Source organism: Theropithecus gelada, chromosome 1, assembly GCF_003255815.1.
Source record: "Theropithecus gelada isolate Dixy chromosome 1, Tgel_1.0, whole genome shotgun sequence".
Lineage (NCBI taxonomy): Eukaryota > Metazoa > Chordata > Mammalia > Primates > Cercopithecidae > Theropithecus > Theropithecus gelada.
In genome coordinates this window covers 103661589-103674137 of record NC_037668.1, presented here as the reverse complement: position 1 = coordinate 103674137, position 12549 = coordinate 103661589, and the positions used below count along the sequence as shown (strand labels likewise).

The 12549-nt window shown below is 39.6% G+C and overlaps 1 protein-coding gene across 7 annotated transcripts in view; it reads right to left on the bottom strand.

The window, feature by feature from the left end:
• The window catches only part of ACADM (acyl-CoA dehydrogenase medium chain), a 41177-nt gene extending 29057 nt beyond the window's left edge, over nucleotides 1–12120 (bottom strand). The window contains exons 1-6 of one of the 7 annotated variants that reach the window (XM_025385075.1): nucleotides 11623–12120; nucleotides 7954–8041; nucleotides 3982–4079; nucleotides 3796–3865; nucleotides 3570–3668; nucleotides 3088–3188 (exon numbers count right to left, since the gene is read on the bottom strand). In XM_025385075.1, the coding sequence (XP_025240860.1) occupies nucleotides 3088–3188; nucleotides 3570–3668; nucleotides 3796–3865; nucleotides 3982–4079; nucleotides 7954–8041; nucleotides 11623–11652 (486 nt within the window). In that variant the 5' untranslated portion in view covers nucleotides 11653–12120. Of the gene's footprint in view, nucleotides 1–3087; nucleotides 3189–3569; nucleotides 3669–3795; nucleotides 3866–3977; nucleotides 4216–7953; nucleotides 8054–11622 lie in introns of those variants that run through there. The other 6 variants (XM_025385082.1, XM_025385092.1, XM_025385110.1 and 3 more) reach the window with 6 other exon arrangements.
• Nucleotides 12121–12549: the final 429 nt, after the last annotated feature.

Genomic DNA, 12549 nt, shown 5'->3' with positions numbered 1-12549 from the left:
TACCAGAGGTACAAAGAGGAGCTGGTACTATTCCTTCTGAAACTATTCCAATCAATACAAAAAGAGGAAACCCTCTCTAACTCATTTTATGAGGCCAGTATCATCCTGATAGTAAAGACTGGCAGAGACACAACAAAAAAACAGAATTTTAGACCAATACCCCTGATGAACATTGATGCAAAAATCCTCAAGAAAATACTGGCCAACCAAATCCAGCAGCACATCAAAAAGCTTATCCACCATGATTAAGTCGGCTTCATCCCTGGGATGCAAGGCTGGTTTAACATACACGAATCAATAAATGTAATCCATCCTATAAACAGAAAGACAAAAACCACATGATTATCTCAATAGATGCAGAAAAGGCCTTCAACAAAATTCAACAGCCCTTCATGCCAAAAAGTCTCGATAAATTAGGTATTGATGGAACGTATCTCAAAATAATAAGAGGTATTTATGACAAACCCACAGCCAATATCATACCGAATCGGCAAAAACTGGAAGCATTCCCTTTGAAAACTGGCACAAGACAGGGATGCCCTCTCTCACCACTCCTATTCAACACAGTGTTGGAAGTTCTGGCCAAAGCAATAAGGCAGGAGAAAGAAATAAAGGGTATTCAATTAGGAAAAGAGGAAGTCAAATTGTCCCTGTTTGCAGATGACATGGTTGTATATTTAGAAAACCCCATCATCTCAGCCCCAATCCCCTTAAGCTGATAAGCAACTTCAGCAAAGTCTCAGGATACAAAATCAATGTGCAAATGTCACAAGCATTCCTATACACCAATAACAGACAGAGAGCCAAATCATTAATGAACTCCCATTCCCAATTGCTAAAAAGAGAATAAAATACCTAGGAATCCAACTCACAAGGGATGTGAAGGACCTCTTCAAGGGAAACTAGAAACAACTGCTCAACGAAATAAAAGAGGACACAAAGAAATGTAAGAACATTCCATGCTTATGGATAGGAAGAATCAATATTGTGAAAATGGCCATACTGCCCAAGGTAATTTATAGATTCAATGCCATCCCCATCAAGCTACCAATGACTTTCTTCACAGAATTGAAAAAACTACTTTAAAGTTCATATGGAACCAAATAGAGCCCGCATTGCCAAGACAATCCTAAGCCAAAAGAACAAAACTGCAGGCATCACGCTACCTGACTTCAACCTATACTACAAGGCTACAGTAACCAAAACAGCATGGTACTGGTACCAAAACAGAGATATAGACCAATGGGACAGAATACAGCCCTCGGAAGTAATACCACACATCTACAACCATCTGATCTTTGACAAACCTGACATAAACAAGAAACAGGAAACCTGACAAAAGCAAGAAACCTGACAAAAACAGGAAACAACAGGTGCTGGAGAGGATGTGGAGAAATAGTAATACTTTTACACTGTTGGTGGGACTGTAAACAAGAAATGGGGGAAGGATTCCCTATTTAATAAATGATGTTGGGAAAACTGGGTAACCATATGTAGAAAGCTGAAATTGGATCCCTTCCTTACACCTTATACAAAAATTAATTCAAGATAGATTAAAGACTTTAATGTCAGACCTAAAACCATAAAAACCCCAGAAGAAAACCTAGGCGATACCATACAGGACATAGGCATGGGCAAGGACTTCATGACTAAAATACCAAAAGCAATGGCAACAAAAGCCAAAATTGACAAATGGGATCTAATTAAACTAAAGAGCTTCTGCACACCAAAAGAAACTATCATCAGAGTGAACAGGCAACCTACAGAATGGGAGAAAATTTTTGCAATCTACTCATCTGACAAAGGGCTAATATCCCGAATCTACAAAGAACTTAAACAAATTTACAAGAAAAAAAACAACGCCATCAAAAATTGGGCAAAGTATAAATACAGACACTTCTCAGAAGAAGATATTTATGCAGTCAACAGACACGTGAAAAAATGCTCATCATCACTGGTCGTTAGAGAAATGAAAATCAAAACCACAATGAGATACCATCTCACAGCAGTTAAAATGGCAATCATCAAAAAGTCAGGAAACAACAGGTGCTGGAGAGGATGTGGAGAAATAGGAACACTTTTACACTGTTGGTGGGACTGTAAACTAGTTCAACCATCGTGGAAGACAGTGTGGCGATTCTTCAAGGATCTAGAACTAGAAATACCATTTGACCCAGACATTCCATTTCTGGGTATATACCCAAAGGATTATAAATCATGCTACTATAAAGACACATGCACACATAGGTTTATCTCGACACTAATCACAATAGCAAAGACTTGGAACCAACCCAAATGTCCATCAATGATAGACTGGATTAAGAAAATGTGGCACATATACACCATGGAATACTATGCAGCCATAAAAAAGGATGAGTTCGTGTCCTTTGCAGGGACATGGATGAAGCTGGAAACCATCACTCTGAGCAAACTATCGCAAGGACAGAACACCAAACACTGCATGTTCTCACTTGTAGGTGGGAATTGAACAATGAGAACACTTGGACACAGGGTGGGGAACATCACACACCAGGGCCTGTCGTGGGGTGGTGGTAGGAGGGACGGATAGCATTAGGATATATACCTAACGTAAATGACGAGTTAATGGGTGCAGCACACAAACATGGCACATATATACATACATATGTAATAAAACTGCATGTTGTGCACATGTACCCTAGAACTTAAAGTATAATAATAATAAAAAAAAATTGCTTGCTAAATTTCAGTACTGCCAGTAGTGGCAGCAAGCCATCCCAATCCTGTTCCTGAAAGCTGAATTTAGCCCTTGGCTTTACCTAAGAATTGCCACTGACGCTGCAGCTAAAGTATACAGTTTCCCCAGAAGGACTGTCAGAAGTCCAAGTACTAGAGACAACAAGCAGAGTGATCAAGCCTTGAAATCAGAACTCCAGGCTTCAATGCTGAATCTTGTGCTCCTCTTTAAAGAAAACTGTGTTTACCCACTAACCTTACCTAGTAGTAACTGACTCTGCTTTTTTTCTTCTAAAAATCCAGCTTCTTCAGGAGTAACTATCTCATTAACAAGAGCTCACAGTTAGGTAGTTAATTTTCTAAGTCACTTACCCCCAAAGAATTTCCTTCAATAGCAGTCTGAACCCCTGTACATCCATAAGCCAATTCTTCACTTATTAAACAAGCATCAAAAGTTCCAAGTCCAAGACCTCCTACAGTATCAAAATGTTTTAACACATTATAATATGTAGTACATCACAATAGAAATAAAGGTAAACTATTTTAATTGCTTTCAGTATGACCAAAATTTGTTTTAAAAGGAAATTTGCAATATAATATCTACACGTGTTCTGGCTGGCACAAGAAGAAATTATACTTTTCTAAAGTAAGTTCTAAAATTTTCAAAAAATTATTTTACTATTTGTAATTTGAACCTATATTCCTGTTCTAACTTGATTGTGTTAAAACTCAATTCAACTCAAACTGGGTCTGAGGAAAAGAATGATAGTTCACAAAAAAAGACTCAATAAAATGTAATATAGAAGATAGGAATAAAATGCAACAAATTGATCAACTCTAGAAACAGAAGTTACTGAGGTTTAGGTGCAAATTAAGGTTGGAACCATTTAGAAGAAGGAAAAATGCATCTAAGTATAGAGTACAAGCTTCCAAAAGTGGGCAAACACTGTAGTCTGAGCAGGATGACAAAGCTAGAAAGTCATTTAATGGCAAGAAATATTTGAAAACAATGACTGAGTAGAGTTCCACAATTTTTCTTACTCATATGCATTCTAGTATTAAAAATATAAAAAAGCTCACCATAATTCTCTGGAATGTGCAGATTCATTAAACCAAGTTCCCAGGCTCTTCTAATTAGGGGGACCGGATACTAGAAGAAAAAGAAAAGAACTGAATTAAAATATATTTTGATATCCAAACAGTTTGATTACATAATCTTGTAAAAAATGTAAAAGATTTTTCCCTCTTTAAAATGTATACACCTACTTCACCAGTTTTATCATATTCTGCAGCCACTGGGATGATTTCCTCTCTGGCAAATTTACGAGCAGTAGCTTGAAATTCTTTCTGCTGTTCAGTGAACTCTAAGGGAAAGTTATTTAGAAAAGGTTAAAACTGGATAACAAGTTAAGGAAAAATGTCCCATGAAGTCAGTATGTAGAAATGTGTATTTACTGTGGGGACTTAAATCCTTGATTAATCAGAAAAGTCAGACTACAGTGCATTTTTTGACTAATCAAGAGTTCACTACACAATATAAATAAACCTATGTCAACACAAATGCTAAAGGAAATAGGTGAGATTTCTAACTTTTACAAATGAGTAACAGATATTAACCTGTAGAACTCAAGTGAGTTTTTCTTTTCCAATTGGTGATATAAAAAATGTTTAACTTATTATTAGTTCCTAAGCCAATTTATCAAATGTTTACTGACACTGAAGGGAAACTAATATGCAAGACATCTCCCTGATGACAAGAATCAATCTAACGAAATAAATGAAACACATTCAGTGACATAAAGCAATACAACTTATTTCAAAGTGTCATATAAGAATATCATCGTCGTGATTTTAATTTTACCTTTTTTTTTCTTTTTGAGACAGTCTCATTTTGTCACTCAGGCTGGAGTGCAGTGGTACAATTATGACTCACTGTAGCCTCGACCTCCTGGCCTCAAATGATCTTCCCAGCACAGCTTCTCAACCAGCTGGGACCACAGGCACATGCCACCATATCTGGCTAATTTTTATAATTTTTATAGAGACAGGGTTTTGCCATGTTGTCCAAGCTGGTCTGGAACTCCTAGGCTCAAGTGATTCTCCCATCTCGGCCTCCCAAAGTGCTGGGAGCCACCTCACCCTATCTATTTCATTTTTTCTTTTTATTTTTTTTTTCATAGAGACGGGGTCTCACTATGATGCCAGGCTGGTCTTGAACTCCTGGCCTCAAGCAATCCTCCTGCCTTGGTCTCCTAAAGTGCTGGGATTACAAGCATGAGACACCAAGCCTAGGCTTACTGCTCCTTTAAACTCAAAGTTTATAAATTAGCACAAAGCAACTGGTAAAAGTGGTAGAAAGGTTTTTCAAAAGATAATAACAAAATCCTGCTGCAATGCTAATAAACGGTGTCCAACAATTTGTTTACATAAAATAAGGGATTATTGTTTTAAAATTAATGAAATTAGTATGGTGGCTTGATTGAGGAGAGTAGCCAATTGCTAACTGCATCTTTTCAAATCCATGGTATCCTTGTGTTTTAATGTGGTTACATCTAACGTCAAAGATTAGGTAAAATTTAAAAGAGATAACAGGGTATTTCAAGCAAGAAAAATGAGAGCAAATGCACAAAAGAATGTTTAAGACTATAGTAATCATTGTATGGGGAGTGAGAAATAATACATAAAAATAGAATTTTGGTGCTGAATTGAAGAGCATAAGATCAAATCCTTTTATAGATAAACTAATGCAGAGTAAGGAAATTCTAATATCAGTCTTACAATGAATTAGCAGAAGTATAGCGTTTCAGTCCAGTGTTCTCTATATCACAGCTTTACTTCTAAGATTGGTGCCAGTTGATATCAATCTTGTAGGTAGAGAGAGGGTAGAGAAAGTCTGAGCATGGTGGCTCACACCTATAATCCCAGAATTTTGGGAGGCTGAGGAAGGCGAACCATTTGAGGCCAGGAGTTTGGGGTCAGCCTGGGTGACATAGTAAAATCCTGTCTCTACAAATCATTTAAAAATTTCAAAAATCAGCTGGGTGTGGTGACATGGACCTGTTGTCCTAACTGCTCAGGAGGCTGAGGCCGAAGAATCCATGGAGCCCCAGAAGTCAAGGTTGCAGTGAGCTATATCACTGCACTCCAACTTGGGTGACAGAGTGAAACCCTCTTTAAAAAAAAAAAAAGTAGAAATGACAAGGATGTATTATGTATTATTTATTGAGAAACTACTTTGATCCAGTCACTATGTGCTAGGGGCTTTAAATACAGCATATAACTTAATCTTCATAGAAATTCTGTGTTATAGATATTTTCATTTTACAGATAAAGAACCAGATGCAACTGGTTCAAGGAATAGACCCGTATTGAACTTCAAAATCTCCCTCCCAAACAATTATATCTATCTCATCCTGTCACTCAGTGAACCACCATAGATTTCTCCTGCAAGGCTCTTACCAGTGAGCGTCAAATTGTAAGTGACAAGCAATCATACCAAATTAATGCTAATTATCTCAGTAAGATCCACTGCCCTGGCTGGGCATGGTGGCTCATGCCCATATCCCACTTTGGGAGGCCAAGACGGGTGGATCACTTGAGGCCAGGAGTTCGAGACTAGCATTGCCAACATGGCGAAACATCATCTCTACTAATAATATAAAAATTAGCCAGGTGTGGTGGCCTACACCTGTAATCTCAGCTACTTGGGTGGCTGAGGTAAGAGAATCGCTTGAACCCAGGAGGCAGAGGTTGCAATAAGCCCAGATGGAGCCACTGCAATCCAGCCTGAGCGACAGAGGAAGACCATCCCAAACAGCTATCCTCATACTGCTTGAAAACTTTCATTTAGTCTTGGGTTACATAAAAAGAAAAAAGAAAAAGAAAAAAAAAAGAAAATTTTCATTCAGGCTGGGCAGAGTGGTTCATGCCTGCAATCCCAGAACTTTGGGAGGCAGAGGAGGGTGGATCACTTGTCATCAGGAGTTCGAGACCAGCCTGGCCAACATGGCACAAACCCCATCCCTACTAAAAATATAGAAATTAGCCAGGCAAGGTGACCCACACCTGTAGTCCCAGCTACTCAGGAGGTTAAGGCAGGAGAATCACTTGAACCTGGGAGGCAGAGGTTGCAGTGAGCCACTGCACAGCAGTGTGGGTGACAAAGTGAGACTCTGTCTCAAAAAAAAAAAAAAAAAAGGAAAGAAAGAAAAGAAAAGAAAATTTTCAGTCTTTGGCTAGAAGTCACAGAAAGAAAAAAATAAAACACAGCAAATTTTCATTTGGTCTGGGTGCAGTGGCTCATGCCTATAATCCCGGCACTTTGGAAGGCTGAAATAAGAGAACTGCTTGAGCCCAGGAGTTCAAGATCGGCCTGGGCAACATAATGAGTCAATGAAACCTCATCTTTTCTAAAAGAAAAAGAAAAAGAAAAACTTCATTAAATTCTGGTTAAAAAACGAAAAAAACCTTATAAAGAAAAGGGAAAAATCTTTAAAAACATAATAATAAAAACAAACAATAACTCTGGAGAGCTTTGAGATTGTCATTTGTACCTAGCTGTGAGTTATCTCAGCTGCCTTTAACTATTTTCTGAGACCAAATGAATTGAGTAAATGGTTTTTAACTAGAGAAAAAATAAAAATTTTGAAGAAGCACTTTAGATGGCCAAGAATGCCCAAGATAGATATTATTATTTCAAATTTTTTGACTGTGGTTTTCATTTTATAGAGGACAGAGGAAGAAAAATCATATTCCTTTTCCTTACAACAACTACATGGCTCCCTGGTGCCATGAGTGAGAACTTCACCTAATAGTACCAAAATTGCAATTTGGATATATTATAGCAAAAACAAGCTTTAGCTTATTACCAGGCACGTAGCATTGTAATCCAACAAGTGTTTTAAAATGTATTTGTGGCATTCAGATATGTAAGTTGAAGACTATTCATATATATCAGTAAATCTCATTGATTTTGGGCTAAACACTTAGAAAAAAAGGAAGGAATATAAATGTATATATGCTACTAACACAGATCTAATGTATAGTATAGTATACTGAGGAAGAAAATGAGATCAGGAAAAATGGGTGTGAGTTACTGTGAACGATCTGTGGATGGTGGACTGGTCCTACTCATTGAAAGACATTAATAAGTTTATTTACAAACATACTCCAAACAAATACATAGACAGAGCTTCATATGTGTAAGTTTAAAGTCAAAAGATAGAACAGAACATATACCAAAACTAAATCCTAATCCTGGTTCACGCTGTCGATCGGCTTTTGTATGCTGTGATCTCCAATGAAATCGAGAAATACTTCTCAGGACCTGTAAAGAACACTTTTATTAAAATAAATTTGATAAGTTAAACATTAATCAGATAAGAGACTACTCATAATTGTAAGTGAGTACAACAACTTGTTTGACCATACTCATAGTTTTTAAAGTCACTATTTAAATGCCTTCAATCATAATTTAAATAAGTCAATTACCAGTTATATAAACTCCTATGACAGAGGAGATGTTTTTAAAAAGTAATGAAAATACAGTCAGTGGTATTTACACTACTGAAGTGGAGGATTTAGGACAAACAACAGTCAAGGGTACTAGTAGACGTAGGACCACTATTCTGGGTATCTTATAAGCTCCTAGGACTTTGATGGTTGGAGAGTTGGGGTGGGGAGAACGATAGGTGGAAAGTGAACATACTGTGTTCAAGAGTTGCCTAGTCCATCAACTTTGATACCCTGTCCCTGTGAGCCTCCCATGCATGCCTCTGGGAACCTTCCCCTCAGAGGATCTCATTTTTTAGGATACCCCACTCTAACAAAACAAATTAGCATAAAACCATGTTCTGTATTTTCTGCTGTCTACAGGCATTCTTACAATGTTCTGAGCAAGGAGTCACCAAACTATGGCAGCCACATCATGCTGTCTATTGCTGCTTTCACAGCAGATCTAAGTAGTTACCACAGAGACCATATGGTTCACAAAGCCAAAAACATGTACTATCCGCTCCTTTTCAAAAAACGTTTGCCATCCCTGTTCTAAACTACTAATACATTTCTTGTCTTAGGATGTGAAATATACTCATATTTCTTCAAAGGAACATATAAAGAAACAAACAATCAAATATACATATATTATTGTTTTGCAACCCATTTTTATATTCATGACAGCTTAATGGATACAAAAGTAAAAATTTGCATTTATTAAAGCCACCAAACTGGGAACCACAATGATGTTCCCGTATAAAGGTGTCAGGACGGCCAAAATTACACAATTTTCACTGTAAAAGAGTTTAATTGAACTATCTGGCAATTTTAACAAGCTGAAATACTAAGAGAAAAGAGAAGCTGAAGAATATACTAAAGTTTCTACATTTAAATTCTTATGTTTTTCAAAATCCGTAAAAAGAAACTGTCTTTGTAGATGACAATTTCAACTTATACAGAGGATTTCCTACATGGAAGGTGACAATATAATTAAGAGTATCAAATATTTGTAACTGAAACAGCGCTTTCAAACTAACATAACTCATACTACAATTATAAAAAACACACACACACAGAGTATGAAAACTCGCATTTTCTTTGCAACTTCATTCATTTTATTTTGAAAGTGAAACGGTGCCAGGCGGGGTGGCTCATGCGTGTAATCCCAGCACTTTGGGAGGCTGAGGTGGGTGGATCACAAGGTCAGGGGTTTCAGACCAGTCTGACCAACATGGTGAAACCCCATTTCTACTAAAAATACAAAAGTAAGCCAGGTGTGGTGGTATGTAGTCCCAGCTACTCTGGAGGCTGAGGCAGGAGAATCACTTGAACCCAGGAGGCGGAGGTTGCAGTGAGCCTAAACTGCACCATTGCATTCCAGCCTGGGTGACAGAGCAAGACTCCGTCTCAAAAAAAAAAAAAGGGAAACAGTTTCTCTGGTCCTTATTGTCCAGCAGTCACAGACCAAATCTACTCTGATTTACAGTCACATTACACAGGTTAATTCACTGAATCCTAGGTCAAGTCTAGGATTAAGTTATTACTTTTATTCCATTTTCGCATGTGAAGAAACGAAGGCTCAGAAAGTCAACTAAATTAGGCAAAGTCACTCTACTATTAGTGCAACTAGGATTCTAACATTTACTATCAAGAGCCCATGCTATTAACCACCTTGCTATACTCATCTTTCTGTTAGTATCCTAATTGGTCACTAGGTTCCATAACAAAGGAAAACATTCCGCAAAAATCAGAACAATAAAACTGACTATCATAAATGCGTTTTTAAATCCCATGGACAAAAGTCAGAACTCAAACCAGGTTAAATGGTCTACTGAGAGACTTTTTTTTGACAGTCTCCCTCTGTCACCCAGGCTGGAATGCAGTGGGGAGATCTCTGCTCATTGCAAACTCAGTCTCCTGGGATTACAGGCGTATGCTACCATGCCCAGATAATTTTTCGTATTTTCAGTAAAGACAGGGTTTCCCTACCTTGGCCAGGCTGGTCTTGAACTTCTGGCCTTAAATGATCCACCCGCCTAGTCCTCCCAAGGTGCTAGGATTACAGGCGTGAGCCACCGCGTCCGGCCAACCGAGAGACTTTAAATAGGGAAAAAGTCACTTCACATGTGACTGTTCAGGAAAATATGTTACATAGAACAAAGTGCAAAGGTTGCTATTACCAGAATACAATGTCCATCAACCTGTTAATTACACAACAAAGTTAGCCAGTTAGAGAGGTGGTTTACAAATAGAAAACAGAAATAGGAAGGGATCTGGAGTTACAATTGCTGAATTTGAATCTAGGTTCCACAACTATATTTATGGCCGTAGACAGGTTACAAACTGCTTATAGCTTCCGTTCAAAACCGAAAAATGGTGCTAATCTCACTGCGTATTTTTGAACGATTAAAGTAAGATAATGTTTTGAAAGCCTAATGCTATACCAATATTGGTTTTATTACCTCGGGCTCTCTGTCTAGAACAATGAAATTCCAAATATCGAAATAGCACCACTAGAATTGAACACTTTTGTGCATTTCTTGGGAATATAAAAGTGTTAGTTTTATGGGTTAAAGAAGAGAAAAAGGGTATACGTTTTCTCTATCAGGTTTTTTTTTTAGATCCTTCCTTGGAAGGTTTAGAAATCTGCTTTTCTGGTGTTGGAGTTAAAAATAGCTGAAATCCCACAATTTCTGCCTTCACTGCACATTAACTTGAATAACAGCAGTAAAATATGGGCAGCAATTCTTTAGGATTATTCTAAAACCTCAGCTTTTTTGGTCAAAGACATAACTTTAACTTAATTTTAAGTGACATCTAAATGGCAGTCGTGTGAACATGTCAAGAACATTTAAGATACCAAAGTGCATCTAATGACAAACTTATTTAGAATCTGTTAAGACCCAATACTAGAATATACAGACAAGTTCACATAAAATCCTGCGGTAGGTTTTTTCTTTTACTTTTTTTTCCCCGTAAGCAACGTGGAAGCGTCCTCCACCATATTACACAACGAAAAGCTTACTAAACATATTAAGTATCTCAAGGAGTAGCTGCTCCATTTTCCTTTTTCCCGTGGTTCTGACACAGAGACCGGGTCACTTCGGAAAAAGGTGGGATTCCCGGGGTAAATATTTGGAGGGTTCACCAGAGAAAGAAAAACGATATTCTAAAGAGAGGATGCCGGCTATAACGGGGTCGGCTGACGGGAGGATACGGAAAATGAAACTGCCAGGCTACATTCCGTCCGGTGGTAGGAGGCGTGAAAGCAGGTGGGGACCCCTACGCAGGCAGGCTCCTTCCTCAACCCGACTTCCCACTCCTCCCGGCCGCACCTATCTTTGGCCCAGGGCCCCGTGTTCCCACACAATATCCATGTCCCTGCCCCTACCGCACCGCTGGGCTCTCTCTCACCCTGCAGCATCGCCCGAAACCCGCTGCCATGTTGGCTCCCGTTCGGCCACTAGGACAATATTACACGGGTCACGGCCTTGACAGACTCCCCCAGCGCCGGACTCCTCTGGTCCCGCCCACTGGGGCCCGTGGGCGGGATGGGGCGGGGCGAGGTGGGGCGGAGCGGGAAGAGGCGGCTGGGCAGCAGAAGGAGGGGTTACTGCGCCAGGCCGGGAGAGAGCCGTCGGGGTGCCAGCGGTTGCCGGCCGGGGTATTCAACGCATGCTCCGTGACCCTTGCCTGCGTCGTGGGTGCGACCTGGGGAGGGGTTGCATCCCCTCTCCCGGCAATCCCTGATAAGCCTGGTCTGGTTCTCTGCTTTCCCACGTCTTGCCTTCTCTGTGGGACGCCGAGGCTGATACTAGTGCGGAAAGAGAGCCAGGGCGGAGGAGAAGGACGGCGGCGGGGCTAGGAGGGCCGGGTGGCGCTGAGTGGTGGGGGACGTGCGGCGCGGTGCAGGATGGGAAACTGGGTGAGAGGGCGCGGCTGGGACTTGGAAGGAGAGCGGCCCCCGTGCTCAGCCTTCACCTTCACCCGCAGAGAACGGTCAAACCCAGATTGTGTCTGCTTGGCGGATTCAAAGTATTAATACATTTTGCTCTCAAATGCCTTACCTAAAGCAAAGGCTTATTTGTGTTTCCTTAAAATTTAAAAGAGAATTTAATTGCTTACGTAAATTTGACCTTTCCAAGTATTTCCAAGGCTATGATATGTCGGCTGATGTGGATGTGGTGTTCTTGGTATGCGGGTGCAGTAGAGGCTGTCTAAAGCTGGTGGTCAGCCAATGATGGAAGTGAATGTCTCCCTGAGGAATTCTACTTGGAGTCACTTTCTCTTCCAGTGAGACCCTGAGTTTTGAGAGAGTTTTGAGATGGTAGCTGGAATGTT